At 47.7% G+C, this 18560-nt stretch overlaps 1 protein-coding gene across 1 annotated transcript in view; it reads right to left on the bottom strand.

Moving 5' to 3' along the window:
• The window catches only part of TTC22 (tetratricopeptide repeat domain 22), a 39879-nt gene extending 21824 nt beyond the window's left edge, over positions 1–18055 (bottom strand). Inside the window, exons 1-2 of the mRNA XM_056532183.1 lie at positions 18037–18055; positions 13226–14015 (exon numbers count right to left, since the gene is read on the bottom strand). Coding sequence (XP_056388158.1) covers positions 13226–13786 — 561 coding nt within the window. The 5' untranslated portion in view covers positions 13787–14015; positions 18037–18055. The remainder of the gene's footprint in view (positions 1–13225; positions 14016–18036) is intronic.
• Positions 18056–18560: the final 505 nt, after the last annotated feature.

An 18560-nucleotide genomic window follows, 5' to 3' on the forward strand; every position in this document is an offset into this window, starting at 1 on the left:
TACTTCTGTGAATGTTTATTACTGCTCTTTATTTTGCAGTCCAATTATATGTGAGTTAATGTTCTTTGTATGTTTAGTTCACAAATAGAGCAACTGATGGAGTCACTTCATACAATCATAGATGCAGAGCCTCTAGTGCAGTGGTCTCCAACCTGCGGACCTCCAGATGTTGCAAAACTACAACTCCTAGCATGCCCGGACAGCCAACGGCTGTCAGCGCATGCTGGGAGTTGTAGTTTTGCAACATCTGGAGGTCCGTAGGTTGGAGACCACTGCTCTAGTGCATATATAATTAGGTGTTACTGTTTTTTTTGTGTAAACTGCGCATTCATAAACATAAGATGCATAACTTTGCCTTGATGTCAGGACCCTTCTTGTATAATTGCACAAAGTCCTGTATATTACATGGGGTCCCTATATTAGCACCAGGTTATGTATTCACTGTTCACTTTATTGCAGATGTCCCAACACTGCGCTATTGCACTAGTGCCCCTCTCTCCATTTCCTAATCCACATATGTACACAGCTTCCTTTGTTATGCATTGGCTGCTGATTGTATAACACTATGCCATTGCACTTCGCTGTTTCCTAGTGGAAGCTGGTTTCAAGTATTTGGGCTCCGTTCACATTGCCATAGGTGATCCTACATGCTTCAATTAATCAGGGATCACGTTGTAGCGTGTATTCTTCTAATATCGCTTCACGGGCCACCAGTGACGGGCACTAATGCAATAGCGCAGTATTGGGACGTGAACAGTGAATACATTACCTGGTGCTAATATAGGGACCCGATGTAATACACAGGACTTTGTGCAACTATACAAGGGTCCTGACATCAAGGCAAAGTTATGCATCTTATGTTTATGAATGCGCAGTTTACACAAAATGTGAAACAGTAACACCTAATTATATGTGCACTTTGAATAACACTAGAGACTGTGCATCTATGATTGTATGAAATGACTCTATCATTTGCTCTATTTGTGAACTAAACATACAAAGTGTGAAGTGACACTGTATTGTGATCTGACTTTGCCTACATGCTATCTACCTAGCTATCAACTACCAATCCACCTAGCTACCAACTGACCTAGCTAGCTAAAAACCAACCTACATACCTTATAGGCACTGATTTGAATAGGGACCTTCCATATGATAAAATATACCTTTTATTAAGTTCCATTTAACCCCTTAACGATGAAGGACGTAAATGTACGTCCTGATGGCGTGGTACTTGACGCACCAGGACGTACATTTACGTCCTAAGCATAACCACGGGCATCGGAGCGATGCCCGGATCATGTGCGGCAGGTCCCGGCTGTCACGATGCCGGCTGGCAGGTAGTGGATCCTCTGTGCCAGAGAGGGATTGGCGTGGACCGTGCTAGTGGATCGGTTCTAAGTCACTACTGGTTTTCACCAGAGCCCGCCGCAAAGCGGGATGGTCTTGCTGCGGCGGTAGTGACCAGGTCGTATCCACTAGCAACGGCTCAACCTCTCTGACTGCTGAAGATAGGCGCGGTACAAGAGAGTAGACAGAAGCAAGGTCGGACGTAGCAGAAGGTCGGGGCAGGCAGCAAGGATCGTAGTCGGGGGCAACGGCAGGAGGTCTGGAACACAGGCTAGGAACACGCAAGGAAACGCTTTCACTGGCACAATGGCAACAAGATCCGGCGAGGGAGTGAAGGGGAAGTGAGGTATAAATAGGGAGTGCACAGGTGAACACACTAATTGGAACCACTGCGCCAATCAGCGGCGCAGTGGCCCTTTAAATCGCAGAGACCCGGCGCGCGCGCGCCCTAGGGAGCGGGGCCGCGCGCGCCGGGACAGGACAGACGGAGAGCGAGTCAGGTACGGGAGCCGGGATGCGCATCGCGAGCGGGCGCTACCCGCATCGCGAATCGCATCCCGGCTGGAGACGGTATCGCAGCGCACCGGGTCAGTGGAGCTGCCCGGAGCGCTGCGGTAGCGAGAGAGAAGCGAGCGCTCCGGGGAGGAGCGGGGACCCGGAGCGCTCGGCGTAACAGTACCCCCCCCCCTTGGGTCTCCCCCTCTTCTTAGAGCCTGAGAACCTGAGGAGCAGACTTTTGTCTAGGATGTTGTCCTCAGGTTCCCAGGATCTCTCTTCAGGTCCACAGCCCTCCCAATCCACCAAAAAGAACCTTTTTCCTCTGACCGTCTTGGAGGCCAGTATCTCTTTCACTGAGAAGACGTCAGAAGAACCGGAGACAGGAGTGGGAGAAACTAATTTGGGAGAGAAACGGTTGATGATGAGTGGTTTAAGAAGAGAGACATGAAAGGCATTAGGAATACGGAGAGAAGGAGGAAGAAGAAGTTTGTAAGAGACAGGATTAATTTGGCACAAGACTTTGAAAGGACCAAGATAGCGTGGACCCAGTTTGTAACTGGGGACACGAAAGCGGACATATTTAGCGGAGAGCCATACCTTGTCTCCGGGAGCAAAAATGGGGGGAGCTCTTCTTTTCTTATCGGCAAACTTTTTCATGCGAGATGAAGCCTGTAAAAGAGAATCTTGGGTCTCTTTCCATATGGTGGAAAGATCACGAGTCACTTCATCTACAGCGGGCAAACCAGAGGGCAAGGGAGTAGGGAGGGGGGGGAAGAGGGTGACGGCCGTACACCACGAAAAATCGGGATTTGGAGGAAGATTCAGAGACTCTAAAGTTATACGAGAATTCGGCCCATGGTAGAAGATCTGCCCAATCATCCTGGCGGGAGGAAACAAAATGTCGTAAATAATCACCAAAGACCTGGTTAATTCTTTCTACTTTTCCATTGGATTGAGGATGATATGCAGAAGAAAAGTTTAATTTAATCTTGAGTTGTTTACAGAGAGCCCTCCAGAATTTTGACACGAATTGGACGCCTCTATCCGAGACGATCTGCGTGGGCAACCCGTGAAGACGAAAAATGTGTACAAAAAATTGTTTAGCCAACTGAGGCGCTGAAGGAAGACCAGGAAGAGGGATGAAATGTGCCATCTTGGAGAATCGATCAACGACCACCCAAACAACAGTGTTGCCACGGGAAGGGGGTAAATCAGTAATAAAATCCATACCAATCAGAGACCAAGGCTGTTCGGGGACAGGCAGAGGATGAAGAAAACCAGCGGGCTTCTGGCGAGGAGTCTTATCCCGGGCACAGACAGTGCAGGCTCGCACAAAGTCCACGACATCCGTCTCCAGAGTCGGCCACCAATAGAAGCTAGAGATGAGTTGCACAGATTTCTTGATGCCTGCATGACCTGCGAGATGGGAGGAGTGACCCCATTTGAGGATTCCGAGGCGTTGGCGTGGAGTGACGAAGGTCTTCCCTGGAGGAGTTTGCCTGATGGAGGCTGGAGAAGTGGAAATCAGGCAGTCAGGAGGAATGATGTGTTGCGGAGAGAGTTCAACTTCCGAGGCATCCGAGGGACGAGAGAGAGCATCGGCCCTAATGTTCTTATCGGCAGGCCGAAAGTGAATTTCAAAATTAAATCGGGCAAAGAACAGAGACCACCTGGCCTGGCGAGGATTCAGCCGTTGGGCAGACTGGAGATAGGAGAGGTTCTTGTGATCGGTGTAAATAATAACTGGAAATCTTGATCCCTCCAGCAGATGCCTCCATTCCTCAAATTGCTAATTTAATGGCTAGAAGCTCTCGATCCCCGATGGAGTAGTTCCTCTCCGCCGGAGAGAAGGTCCTAGAAAAAAAACCACAAGTAACAGCATGCCCGGAAGAATTTTTTTGTAGAAGGACCGCTCCAGCTCCTACAGAGGAGGCATCAACCTCCAATAGGAAGGGTTTAGATGGGTCAGGTCTGGAGAGCACGGGAGCCGAAGAAAAGGCAGACTTGAGCCGTTTAAAGGCGTCTTCCGCTTGAGGAGGCCAAGACTTGGGATTGGCATTTTTTTTGGTTAAAGCCACGATAGGGGCCACAACGGTAGAAAAATGTGGAATAAATTGCCTGTAATAATTGGCGAACCCCAAAAAACGTTGGATAGCACGGAGTCCGGAGGGGCGTGGCCAATCTAAGACGGCAGAGAGTTTGTCTGGATCCGTTTGTAGTCCTTGGCCAGAGACCAAGTATCCTAGGAAAGGAAGAGATTGGCATTCAAACAGACATTTCTCTATCTTGGCATAAAGTTGATTGTCACGAAGTCTCTGAAGAACCATACGGACATGCTGGCGGTGTTCTTCTAGATTGGCAGAAAAAATCAGGATATCGTCCAGATATACAACAACACAGGAGTATAAGAGATCACGAAAAATTTCATTAACAAAGTCTTGGAAGACGGCAGGGGCGTTGCACAGGCCAAAGGGCATGACCAGATACTCAAAGTGTCCATCTCTAGTGTTAAATGCCGTTTTCCATTCATCCCCCTCTCTGATGCGGATGAGATTATAAGCACCTCTTAAGTCCAGTTTGGTAAAGATGTGGGCACCTTGGAGGCGATCAAAGAGTTCAGAGATGAGGGGTAGGGGGTAGCGGTTCTTTACCGTGATTTTATTAAGACTGCGGTAGTCAATGCAAGGACGTAGAGAGCCATCTTTTTTGGACACAAAGAAAAATCCGGCTCCGGCAGGAGAGGAGGATTTACGGATAAAGCCTTTTTTTTAAATTTTCCTGGATGTACTCCGACATAGCAAGAGTCTCTGGGGCGGACAGAGGATAGATTCTGCCCCGGGGTGGAGTAGTGCCCGGGAGGAGGTCAATAGGACAATCATAAGGCCTGTGAGGAGGTAGAGTCTCAGCTTGTTTTTTGCAAAAAACATCCGCAAAGTCCATATAGGCCTTAGGGAGACCGGTTACAGGGGGAACCACAGAGTCACGGCAAGGGGTACTGGGAACCGGTTTTAGGCAGTCCTTGAAACAAGAGGGCCCCCAACTCTTGATCTCCCCAGTGGACCAATCCAGGGTTGGGGAATGGAGTTGAAGCCAGGGTAGTCCAAGGAGGATTTCGGAAGTGCAATTGGGGAGGACCAAAAATTCAATCTTCTCGTGATGAGGTCCGATGCACATTAGAAGGGGCTCCGTGCGGAAACGTATGGTACAGTCCAATCTTTCATTGTTTACACAATTGATGTAGAGGGGTCTGGCGAGACTGGTCACTGGGATGTTGAACCTGTTGACGAGAGAGGCCAAAACAAAATTTCCTGCAGATCCGGAATCCAAGAAGGCCATAGTAGAGAAGGAGAAGGCAGAGGCAGATATCCGCACAGGCACAGTAAGACGTGGAGAAGCAGAGTAGACATCAAGGACTGTCTCACCTTTGTGCGGAGTCAGCGTACGTCTTTCCAGGCGGGGAGGACGGATAGGACAATCCTTCAGGAAGTGTTCGGTACTGGCACAGTACAGGCAGAGATTCTCCATGCGGCGTCGTGTCCTCTCTTGAGGTGTCAGGCGAGACCGGTCGACCTGCATAGCCTCCACGGCGGGAGGCACAGGAACGGATTGCAGGGGACCAGAGGAGAGAGGAGCCGGGGAGAAAAAACGCCTTGTGCGAACAAAGTCCATATCCTGGCGGAGCTCCTGACGCCTTTCGGAAAAACGCATGTCAATGCGAGTGGCAAGATGGATGAGTTCATGTAGGTTAGCAGGGATTTCTCGTGCGGCCAGAACATCTTTAATGTTGCTGGATAGGCCTTTTTTAAAGGTCGCGCAGAGGGCCTCATTATTCCAGGATAATTCTGAAGCAAGAGTACGGAATTGTACGGCGTACTCGCCAACGGAAGAATTACCCTGGACCAGGTTCAACAGGGCAGTCTCAGCAGAAGAGGCTCGGGCAGGTTCCTCAAAGACACTTCGAATTTCCGAGAAGAAGGAGTGTATAGAGGCAGTGACGGGGTCATTGCGGTCCCAGAGCGGTGTGGCCCATGACAGAGCTTTTCCAGACAAAAGGCTGACTACGAAAGCCACCTTAGACCTTTCAGTAGGAAACTGGTCCGACATCATCTCCAAGTGCAGGGAACATTGGGAAAGAAAGCCACGGCAGAATTTAGAGTCCCCATCAAATTTATCCGGCAAGGATAGTCGTAGACCAGAAGCGGCCACTCGCTGCGGAGGAGGTGCAGGAGCTGGCGGAGGAGATGATTGCTGAAGCTGTGGTAGTAGCTGCTGTAGCATCACGGTCAGTTGAGACAGCTGTTGGCCTTGTTGCGCTATCTGTTGTGACTGCTGGGCGACCACCGTGGTGAGGTCGGCGACAACTGGCAGAGGAACTTCAGCGGGATCCATGGCCGGATCTACTGTCACGATGCCAGCTGGCAGGTAGTGGATCCTCTGTGCCAGAGAGGGATTGGCGTGGACCGTGCTAGTGGATCGGTTCTAAGTCACTACTGGTTTTCACCAGAGCCCGCCGCAAAGCGGGATGGTCTTGCTGCGGCGGTAGTGACCAGGTCGTATCCACTAGCAACGGCTCAACCTCTCTGACTGCTGAAGATAGGCGCGGTACAAGGGAGTAGACAGAAGCAAGGTCGGACGTAGCAGAAGGTCGGGGCAGGCAGCAAGGATCGTAGTCGGGGGCAACGGCAGGAGGTCTGGAACACAGGCTAGGAACACACAAGGAAACGCTTTCACTGGCACAATGGCAACAAGATCCGGCGAGGGAGTGAAGGGGAAGTGAGGTATAAATAGGGAGTGCACAGGTGAACACACTAATTGGAACCACTGCGCCAATCAGCGGCGCAGTGGCCCTTTAAATCGCAGAGACCCGGTGCGCGCGCGCCCTAGGGAGCGGGGCCGCGCGCGCCGGGACAGGACAGACGGAGAGCGAGTCAGGTACGGGAGCCGGGATGCGCATCGCGAGCGGGCGCTACCCGCATCGCGAATCGCATCCCGGCTGGAGACGGTATCGCAGCGCACCGGGTCAGTGGAGCTGCCCGAAGCGCTGCGGTAGCGAGAGAGAAGCGAGCGCTCCGGGGAGGAGCGGGGACCCGGAGCGCTCGGCGTAACACCGGCTGTTGATCGCAGCCAGGGACCCGCTGGTAATGGCGGACATATACGCGTGCGGCGTGAGTTTGTGCTTAAGGGTGCACACCCTAATGCAATAGGCTGCGCACGCCTATGATCCCGTACTGGGACATCACAGGTATAATAACCAAAAGATGAATCACAGCTGCATGAAGATGTATATAATATAACATAATGCTTTCTTCTAGTTGTGCAATACCCACATGAAGCTAAAATCAAGCAACAATCGCGAGGCTAAAGTCTTCATGTAGTCCATTCTTTAGTGTCTAAAGCTGATCATACAATCTAATATGCCTGACTTCTGCCTCAATGCGAAGCAAGAATTTGGCTAATCTTTCTTTATCCGGGTGATAAGTAGTGACTGATATGCTTAGCTGCCAATAAAGGTGCCCCTATACTATACAGTTGGCTGAACCCGCTGTCTTTGGCAGGTTTATGGCGGCCTCCCAGCAGATTATGTCTATGGAGAAAAGGGTCAGGTATGTGGCATTCTTGACACGCGATTCTACTGTTCAGGAGGGATAAGCCAGTGTCCAGCTGCGGCTTACCTCTCCCCTCCTAATTCTTGGTTACATCGTAGATTTTAGGGAAATAATTCCTACAGTTGTTTTACTGCCTGTCCTTTTGAGGAAGAGTAACAAAAACACCAGCTCGTCTAAAAGGAAAAACCTTTTTTGTTTGGGATTTTACAGACTGTAGGACAAATAAGTGTAGTGTACCTTTGCCAATGTACATGTCATATAAACGATATAGGGAAAACAGCACAGGAACTAAGGAGAAGGATTGAAGAGCAAATCAACGACATGAGCTGAATACTTCAGTCTCCAGACATACACAATACATTCAGAAAGTCTACAGACCCTTCACTTTTTTCATATTTTGTTTTGTTAAAAAAAATGATAATAATAATTAAGCCCCCATAAGCACTCAATACCCTATAAAGAGAATATGATAACAGAATTACAAAACTTTGCTTGGTCCCTCAGGCTGAGTTCCAAAGATCCTGTCTGCAAGAAACTTCTATAAAGGTCGGCCATCACTTCAACATGACACAGTCTGGGAGTAGTTAGAACGAAAAAGAAGCCTCTTCTCAGTAAAAGGAACATGAAGGCCGCCTGGGAGTTTGCAAAAAAAAAAAAAAAAAAAAAGTACCTAAAGGTCTCCCAGACTGAGAAATAAGATTCTCTGGTCTGATGAAACCAGGATTGAACTTTTTAGCCTCAATTCTAGGTGTCATGTATGGAGGAAACCAGGCACTGTTCATCACCTGCTCTATACCATCCACACAGTGAAGCATCATGCTGTGGGGACAAGGGGCTCCAGGCCCCTACCTATCGCCTGTACAGCCACTTCAGCTGCACAGGGGCAAAGCGTGTGAGAGGCCCCGCCTCCTTTTCCAGGGCCATATTAACGTAGGGGCGGATGGAGTTCCAGCTCCAGGCCACTACATCAAAATAGATCCAGCTGCCTGGCGCCAGCCCCTCATAGACCGCCTGCCCTGATTCCCCAAACACAGATCTTAGGAGCATGTCATTTAAGGGCCAGTGCCCAAGGAGAGATCTCCCAGCCGGCCCTAGGCAACAGGTCACTCACATGTAGGCTGTGCACCGCTGCTGCTGTACGTCGTCACGTACAGACTCCTCCCCTGGGCCTTGCCGTGCAGCAAAATGCGCAGAATTTTGAATTATTACACAGGGGAATCACAGAGAGAGGTGCAGTGCCACCGGCGCCGAGTCCTGAGGGGAGCCACTTCTGTGACATAGGATCCTGCCAAACACTTCCTTGAGACGTAAGTCAGCATGGCTCAGCTATTATTAACATGCCATTCAGGAGCATGGAAAAGCTAGGTGACGATTTCTCATCTAGCTTTTCCATGCTCCTGAATGGCAAATCTGTTTATATTAGTAGCTAATCTATTATGACTTCTAATAGATCAGCTATTATATACAGACATGCCATTCAGGGGGCTTGGAAAAAATAGGTGAGAAATTGTCACCTATCTTTTTCATGCTTCCGAATGGCATATCTGCTTATATGACATATGAAGGGGGCGGGGGGGGTTCCTGTACAATTGAAATATGGGGGGGGGGGGGGCACATTCTTTGGACAGGGGCCCTCTGCTGTCTGTGTCTGCCCCTGGACAGGGAGACTGGTCAGTGTTGAAGGAAAGCTGAATGGAGCAAAGTACAGAGATATCACTAATGAAAACCCGATCCTGAGCGCTCTGGACCTCAGACTGGGCTGAAGTTCACCTTCCAACATGACAATGAGTCCTAAGCACACGGCCAAGACAACATAGGAACCGCTTAGGGTCAACTTTGTGAATGTGCTTTAGTTGTCCAACCAGAGCCCTGACTTGAACCAAATTGAACATCTCTGGAGAGACCTAAAAATGGCTTCAACAGATGGCCCCCAGCCATCCTGACAGAGCTTAAAGGGGTTCTCCGCCCCTAGACATCTTATCCCCTATCCAAAGTATAGGGGATAAGATGTCAGATCGCCGGGGTCCCGCTGCTGGGGACCCCGGGGATCGCTGCTGCAGCACCCCGCTATCATTACTGCGCAGAGCGAGATCGCTCTGCACGTAATGACGGGCAATACAGGGGCCGGAGCATCGTTACATCACGGCTCCGCCCCTAGTGATGTCACGGCCCGCCCCCGTCAATACAAGTCTATGTCACGCCCCATGCCATAGACTTGCATTAAGGGGACGGGCCGTGATGTCATGAGGGGCGGAGCCATGACGTCACGCTGCTCCGGCCCCTGTATCACCCGTCATTACGCACAGAGCGAACTCGCTCTGTGCAGTAATGAGAGCAGGGTGCTTCAGCAGCGATCCCCGGCGTCCCCAGCAGCGGGACCCGGCGATCTGACATCTTATCCCCTATCCTTTGGATAGGGGATAAGATGCCAGGGGCGGAGTACCCCTTTAAGAGGATCTGCAGAGAAGAATGGCAGAAAATCCCCAAAGCCAAGTGTGTAAACCTTCTGGCCTCATCCCCAAGAAGACTGGAGGCTGGAATCACTGTCAAGGGGGCTTTAACAATATTTATGTTCAGGGAATATTTTAGTTTTTCCTTTTCAATAAATTAGCAAAGATTTCAATCATTCAGCTTTCTTATTATAGGGTGCTGAGTAGAATGGTCGGAGGAAAGCTTGATTTTCTTTTCAGGAGCCAACATATCTGACTATGTGTAGCATTAGATAAATCATCAGAATCCTCCAAGGTCTTTGGAGATCATCTTGATATTATATTAGTAAACCTATCAATAAAGATCCTATTGTGTTAGTTTTGAGGAATGTGCAGTACTACAATGGGCCTACTGTTTCATGAGCTGTACTAATGAAGCATATATTATCAGCAATAACTTGGGTTTTGTATAGAAAACAGTGACAGGTCTGGATAAAGTAACTTGATCTGGTTTATTTTGATACCGAATGGTAAAGCTGCCCATTTATCTTATATAGCTGGCAGTTTACGTTTGTTCAGCCAACAGCGATCTTTTAGCCGGTTGTCCACCACACATTTTCTGAGCTTAGAAGTCCAGTCCATCCCAGAGTCAGTATGAACATATTAATACCGGCAAGATTGTCCATCGATACAGTAGGACCACCCACTTGACTCCTAAACCAAGAATGAATAACATACTAGTTGTTTAGGCTGCTCTTCATCTGGAGAAGAAAAAACTTGGCAAAAGCTGTGGCATGCAAAGAGTATGTCCATGTATTCCTGGCATGGATAAGCGGAGAATGTTTCTAACAAAGAAATCTTTTATCTACACATGCACCAACGTTTCCTTCTATAGCTGGATGCTAATGTACAATATATTGCAAAGGGGAGAGAGATGGAGTTGGGAAAGGAAGACATTACTGCTGGGAATAGCGCAAGTGTAAAGGTCAATGGGCAGTATGTATATACTTATATACACTCACTGACCACTTTATTAGGTACACCTTGCTAGTTCCAAGTTTGACCTCCTTTTGCCTTCATTCTTCATGACATACTCTCTACAAGATGCTGGAAAGATTTCTTGGAGATTTTGCTCCATATGGATATGATGACATCACACAGTTCCTCCATATGGACATGATGACATCACACAGTTGCTGCAGATTTGTCGGATCAATGATAAGAATCTCACGTTCCACCACATCCCAGCGGTGATCTATTGGATGAGATCTGGTGACTGTGGAGGCCATTGGAGTCATGTGACCTCGTTGTCCTGTATGAGATGATGTCATGTGACATGGGGCATTATCCTGCTGGAAGTATCATCAGAAGATGGATCCACTGTGGTCATAAAGGGATGGACATGGTCAGTAATAGTAGGCTGTTGTGTAGGCTGGCAGTATGGATCCATGTTTTCATGTTGTTTACGCTAAATTCTAACCCTGATATCTTAATGCAATATCCGGAATTGAGACTCCTTAGACCAGTCGTCCATTGTCCAATTTTGGCGACCTGTGCGAATTGTAGCCTCAGTATCCTGTTCTTAGCTACAAGGAGGGGCACCCAGCAGGCTCTTCTGCTACTGTAGCCCATATTCTTCAAGGTTCCACATGTTGTGCATCCATAAATTATCGCCTGTCATCTCGAACCAGTCTGCCCATTTTACTCCGACATCAACAGGGCATTTTCATCTGCACAACTGCTGCTCACTGGATATCTTCTCTTTTTCAGAGAATTCTCTGTAAACTCCTAGAGATGGTTGGGTGCAAAAATCCCAGTAGATCAGCAGTTTCTGAAATACTCAGACCGACCCGTCTGGCACCAACAACCATACCACGTTCAAAGTTAATTCCCCAGTCTTCCCCATTCTGCTCAGTTTGAACTTCAGCTGGGGAGTGTATACGAAGAGCCAAAACTGGTAGTGTGGTGTCCCAGCACCAGTAGCTGTACTGTGGCTTCAGACTGCATAAGGCTGCTTGGCACTACAAGGTGTTGGGCCCACCAGTTTGCATTTTAATATATTTTCTTATTAATTTTATTGTTATTTGTTGTGTATTAAACGTGTTATATTAAATGCACTACTGTGCCTTAAAGTGAGCTACCCATGGGACCCTGTAGTGAACCCCATGTGACCCTACCTGCCAATGGGACTACTAAAATCTTCCCTGCATAGGATTCATCTATTCCTATATTTGACACAAGGACCAGGGGCGGCCTTAGGGGTGTGAGAGCTGTGCGGCCGCACAGGGCGCCATAGCGACAGGGGCGCCGGGCGGCCAACACAGCTCGCACCAGGTATATGTAATTTGTATTGCCCGACGTGCAGGGGTGGGAGGTGGGGTCCAACATAATGAAGTGCTCAGTCTTCCAGGCAGCCTTAATCTGGCCCTGCTGTCAAGTCAGCGTGGCCTGCATTAAATTGTCCAGTCCTACTACAAGTCCCAGCAAGCCCTTAAGGTCTCTGAGTCACTGGTCACCTCCTTGGGCCCTGGCTATACTGTATAGACTTTACCATCTGTCTACCCTCAGTAAAGCTACCGTTGTCCGTAACTTGGCGTTGGAGTCATTATTGCCCCCCGTGCCTAGCCCAGGATCTAGCGGTATACCTTCAGATGGTATCGAGGATAAACCATGCCCTGGCATCACGAATACAAGGGTTTAATGCCATCTGCCCCTAGGGTAACAACATCTGCCCTCATCACACCCCGTTACCACAATGTCATTATCTACATGACAGTTCAAACTATGGTGACACAACTAGCAAATACATCAACTTTACATCAAAAGCCAACTTAAAAGGGGTACTCCACTGGAAAACATTTTTTTTTTTTTTTTATCAACCGATGCCAGAAAGTTAAACAGATTTGTAAATTACTTCTATTTAAAAATCTTAATCCTTGCTCCTACTCTGGACAGTTCCTAAAATGGACAGAGGTGTCAGCAGAGAACACTGTGGTCAGACAGAAAGGAAATTCAAAAAGAAAAGAACTTCCTCTGGAGCATAAAGCAGCGAAGTACTGGAAGAATAAGATTTTTAAATAGAAATAATTTACAAATCTGTTTAACTTTCTGGCACCAGTTGATTTAAGGCGGAGTACCCCTTAAATAGGCGGATAGCATATGCTGCGGTCTCCAAACAGTGGACCTTTTAGATGTTACAAAACTGTGGCCCTCCAGCTGGTGCAAAACTTCAACTCCCAGCATGCCCGGACAGCCGTTGGCTTTTTTTGCAACAGCTGGAGGGCCAGAGTTTGGAGACCACATCTTCTTATATATGTAGATGATATCTACCATTAAACTGACCTTGTGTTTCCCGTAGGCCAAAGCTTTATCATACAGACTTATTCCTGCTACCAGTTTCTCCATGTTGTCGTTCTCCGTCATCTGACCAACGTCAAACTCGTGCGCGTACCCCTGTTCCGCCAGGCAGCGTGCGGCCATAAGCCTAGGCTCGGTACTGGCCCCTTCTGTATCCAGATTCATAAGGTGGGATATCTTATCTGCACACTGCGTGGCCTCCTCCTCCATGTTCAGCTTGTCGTAGACACAAGCCAAGTTGGCCCAAGCGTTTAGATTACTCGGGTCCTGGTTGCAAATGTTCGTAAAAGTCTCTTTGGCTCTGTCGATCTCATCCAGGTAGAAGGAGAAAACTCCCAATAAATTCTTGATCCCGCTGTGCTGGGAACTGGACTCGAATTCCAGCTGTAGCTGAAGAGCCTCTTGCTTGAGCTTAATGTCTCTTCTCCTTATGTGCGGAGGGGTGCAGGACTCAAAGTTGAGGTTCATTTCCAAGTGGAAATAACCGGGGATATATTCAAACTCGTCTATGAGAGCGTCTATGTCCACACCAAGTTCTTCCTCCATGGTTGGCCGGGGCAATGTTCCTCTTGTCTTACCTGCTCTCTATACTTGTATGTCTGGTTTGAGTCACCTGTCGCTCGGGAGGAGCTTCAACAGGGAGAGGCTGAGAAGAATTCCCTCCTTACCGAAGTGTTAAGTGCAGATTTTGCAAGTCAGTCCCACAATTATTGCTACAATAGTTTCCTGCTCTCGTGATGCATTTACTACATATAAACATGAGACGGGTCCAGCCCTGCATAGAAATGAAATAAAGGGCATCGACCTACTAGAAATCCTTTTTGCGGAACCAATTGTACTTTGTAATGACACCTTTCATTTTACCATAAAATGTTCTTAAAGACAGAAGAAAAAAAAATTGGGGCCGTTCCCTATGTGGTTAAATTGACATGTTATCTGTGTTATCCTCCGATTACGGCGATACCCAACTTGTATAGTATCTCTTATGTTACACTAAAGGCTCGTTCACCTTACCGCCTGTACCCGTATTCTCATGCCCGTTATTAAAGGAGAACTTCGGGATATGAAAACGTATCCCCTATCCTATCTCCTGTACGGGGCCCTCGTCTCTGCCGAATGCAGCTCGCCCATAGAGATGTATTGAGGAAGAGTGTCGGCTGTTGCGTCATGCGGTGGTCGAACACGCCCCCTGGCCGCTCACTGCTGGGACCCCGTCCAGGAGATCGTGGGGAGCCCCAGCGGTTGGACCCCCCGCGATCTGAAACTTATCCCCTATCCTTAGTATAGGGGATAAGTTTCATATCCCAGAGTTCTCCTTTAAATCTGTTCTTGACGTGTTCAAACGGCTTGCAAGCGGCTGTAAATGAATCCCATTGATGTCAATGGGATTTTTTTACAGTCCTTTGCAAGGCGTTTGCACCCCTTTGGTTCCTAATCCGTTATTTTGGACGGCAAAAAGACGGTGCATGCAGTATTTTTGTTTCCCATCACAAATAACTAAATTAGAAACGGTTATTATAAATTTAACATTGAAGTCTATGGGTAATGGATTGAAAACGGATGAGCCTTTAAAGGGGTACTCCGCTGGAAAACTATTTTTTTTTAAATCAACTGGTGCCAGAAAGTTAAACAGATTTGTAAATTACTTCTATTTACGAATCTTAATCATTCCAGTACTTATCAGCTGGTGTATACTACAGAGGAAGTTCTTTTCTTTTTGAATTTCCTTTCTGTCTGACCACAGTCAGGAACTTTCCAGGGCAGGAGCAAATCTTCATAACGAACCAGTCCTGCTCCGGACAGTGGACAGAGGTGTCAGCAGAGAGAACGGTGGTCAGACTGAAAAGAACTACACAATTTCCTCTCTAGTATACAGCAACTGATAAGTACTGGAAGGATTAAGATTTCTAAATAGAAGTAATTTACAAATCTGTTTAATTTTATGGCACCAGTTGATTTAAAAAAAATTGTTTTCCACCGGAGTACCCCTTTAAAGATGGTGGGACATGGCTTTCAACTAAAGTGTAAGAAAGCACAGAGCAGTGTGCCTGCAGTCATAGGAACATATACATGTAGAACAAGCAGATTTAGAGCCAATGGGGGAAATTTATCAATGTTGGGGTTCCCCCACATTAGGTGCAGTATAGTTCTCCACATTAGGTGCAGTATAGTCCCCCCACATTAGGTGCAGTATAGTTCCCCCACTTTCTCCTCATTTGATTGCTGAATGGTCATGTGACCTATCTATTTTATATAAATTGTGTGTTTTTTTATTATATGTGTATACCATGACTAAGGACCTGGTATCTGATGTTCTGTCTGTATATGACCCAATAAAGTCTACCTGCTTTTACCTGCAATCCTGGGCTGGACTGTTCATTCCTGTACATACCTACGTGGTTGGAGACGCTGCTAACCAGGCCCGCGCACAGGTGTAGTGGAGTGGCGGTGAGCTGTCGGTTTGCTTCATTGTGCTACAGTATAGTTCCCCCACATTAGGTGCAGTACAGTTCCCCCACAGACATACAGCTTTCAGCCATATACAGTGTATGGCTGGAGGCTGGATGCCTATTTCCGGCCCACTTCAGTGTTCCGACCACTGCTCCAGGGTCACGATCTACTGCTATGGCCTATGGGCCATAGCAGTAGGTCTGGGACCGGAGGAGCGGTGGTCGGAACACTGAAGATGACGGTCACTTACCATGCGCGCGCATCCTCCTCACTGCTCCGCTCTGTTACTATGGGCGCATGCACGGGAAGTCAGTGACGTCCCTGTGTGCACTACTTCCTGGCGGCCCCAGCGTTTTTAAAGTCAACTCGGGGCCGCAGAGGAGAAACCGGGGCCCGGAGCAGGCGCCAATGATGATCCGGCCCTGGCCACAGGGGGGCCGGGAAGAGCTGGTACCAACAGGCCCAGGGGGGCCAAAAATGGCGCTCCTGGGCCTAGGCGGTAACAGACTGGCGTTATTTAGGCTGGGGAAGGCCAGTAACAATGGTTCTCACCCACCCTGGTAACATCAGGCTGTGGCTGATACTGAAAATAGGGGGAACCACACACGTTTATTTAAAAAAAAAAAAAAAAACGCAAAGGGTTCTGCCGATTTTCAGTATCAGCCAGATACCAACCAAGCAGCAACAGCCTGACATTACCAGGGTGGGCGAGGACCATTGTTACTGGCCCTCCCCAGCCTAAATAAGGCCAGCCTGTTACCGTCTAGGTCCAGGAGCACCATTTTTGACCCTCCGGGCCTGTTGGTACTGGCTTTTCCCAGCACCCCTGTGGCGGTGGATACCGGGGTCATAATTGGAGGTTAGTTATTCACCAATCAGAGCTCCTGTCTTCTGGCGGCGGGGATTATGAATGGATGAAAGCTGTATACAGGAGTCGGTGGGGAGAGCAGTGGAGCCGCATGTGCTGCCGGCTTGTACATTTAATAAATGCGGATTGCAGCGGGTCTCTGGAGAATGACCTGGTGCCATTTGCCCCTCAGCCCCTGGACTATAACTCCTATCATGGGCAGTCTGTCCATGATGGGAGTAGTAGTCCTAACTGTCCCAAAAGAGTCCTGCAGCCGGGGGGATGTGCAAGTGCCGTCCCTCAGCGCTGCAGTACTACAACAACTCCCAACTCTGTCCCATGATGGGAGTAGTTGTAGTTTAGCAGTGTTGAGGGACGGCTCCTGCATCCCCCAGCCGTCTCGGTAGAACACTTTCCTACGTGTCCTTTTTGATGGTGTATATTTGCATAAAAAAAATAAAGTTTTTGCGCAAATAAAATTTGTCTAAACAAAAAAACGCACATGATAAATTAGTATCCACTGCAAAATGAATACCACAATACACAAAAAAAATAGATTACTTGCTTTTTGCTCTATCAAAAAAAAAGACGCGCAAAAAAGATGCTAAATAACTGACTGCGCACAAAATTGCACAACATATAGAAAAGAAAAAGCTCCTACCACTAATGATAAATTACCCCCAATGTCACTCAGGGATTTTTTTTTCTTCTTATATAGCGCAGCATAGGCTATCATTGGAGAAAATGTAGATTCTTGTGTATGCCTTGTACTTGTTTTAGCTGATGTAGAATACATGAGATTGGCTGGTTTGCAAGTGGTTCTGAAAAGCCTACATTTCCCATGAATCCTTTGGCTTTGGGTGTAGTGTTTGATCACTGTACCTGTTTATCTAATCAAAGTGAATTGACATTTGTCCAAACTGTGCAGTTTTGATGTTTTTTCATATGCAGGGTATGTTCACACATTCATATTTTGTCGCAGATTTTCTGCTGGTAAGTCAGTGATCAAATCCTGTGGATAGGGAATGAGTTGTGAAACGCTGGAGTCCCCCTTTAATGTGCTGTTGAACACAGCACTGGGGTGTTATGTGTTGCATTGTAGTCACATCTGGATCTGTTTTTCTAGTGGTTTGTTCACCAAGCTATGATTTACTTAGAGGGAACTTGTTATCAGTTTTATGCTGTCCAAACTGCAGGCTAAATAAAAGTGGTGTAGGCATCACGATCCCAGGACACTATAATACAATGGCGTCTATGGGGGAGATTTATCAAAACCTGTGCAGAGGAAGAGTGGTGCAGTTGCCCATAGCAACCAATCAGATTGCTTCTTTCATTTTCCACAGGCCTCTAAAGAGGCCTGTGGAAAATGAAAGAAGCAATCTGATTGGTTGCTATGGGCAACTGCACCACTCTTCCTCTGCACAGGTTTTGATAAATCTCCCCCTATATGTGGTAGGCAGGAGGAAAATAAGACACTAAGGGGGAGATTTATCAATACCTGTCCAGAGGCAAAGTTGCAGAGTTGCCCATAGCAACCAATCAGATCGCTTCTTTCATTTTTCACAGGCCTTTTCAGAAATGAAAGAAGCGATCTGATTGGTTGCTATGGGCAACTAAGCAACTTTTCCTCTAGTGATTAGGTTTTGATCAATCTCCCCCTATGGGTGAATACTTTGCTGGCAGATTGTCAGGTTTGTGATGCCAGAAGTAGGGTTGTAGTGATGTGGTGTCCCGGTACCGTATTGCATACCGTACCTAGTGTAGAGGTCCCCAAAGTCAGAGTAACTGTGTTCAGGTAGGGTCCCTCAGGTGGGACAGCCCCTAATCGCCTCTTCTCCAGTCTCTCTCTAATGATAATATATGTGTATATATTTAATAATTATATATATTTTATAGCAATGTATAATACTTACCTTGTTTGGCGCCCAGGACCTTCAGTCATGTGACCATGCTAGTCACCTCTATGGTATGTTGTAGGACCTTGGGTCACGTGTTACCCACAAATCTTTGTAATGGTGATTG

The sequence above is a fragment of the Hyla sarda genome, chromosome 7 (assembly GCF_029499605.1).
Source record: "Hyla sarda isolate aHylSar1 chromosome 7, aHylSar1.hap1, whole genome shotgun sequence".
In the NCBI taxonomy this organism is placed as follows: domain Eukaryota; kingdom Metazoa; phylum Chordata; class Amphibia; order Anura; family Hylidae; genus Hyla; species Hyla sarda.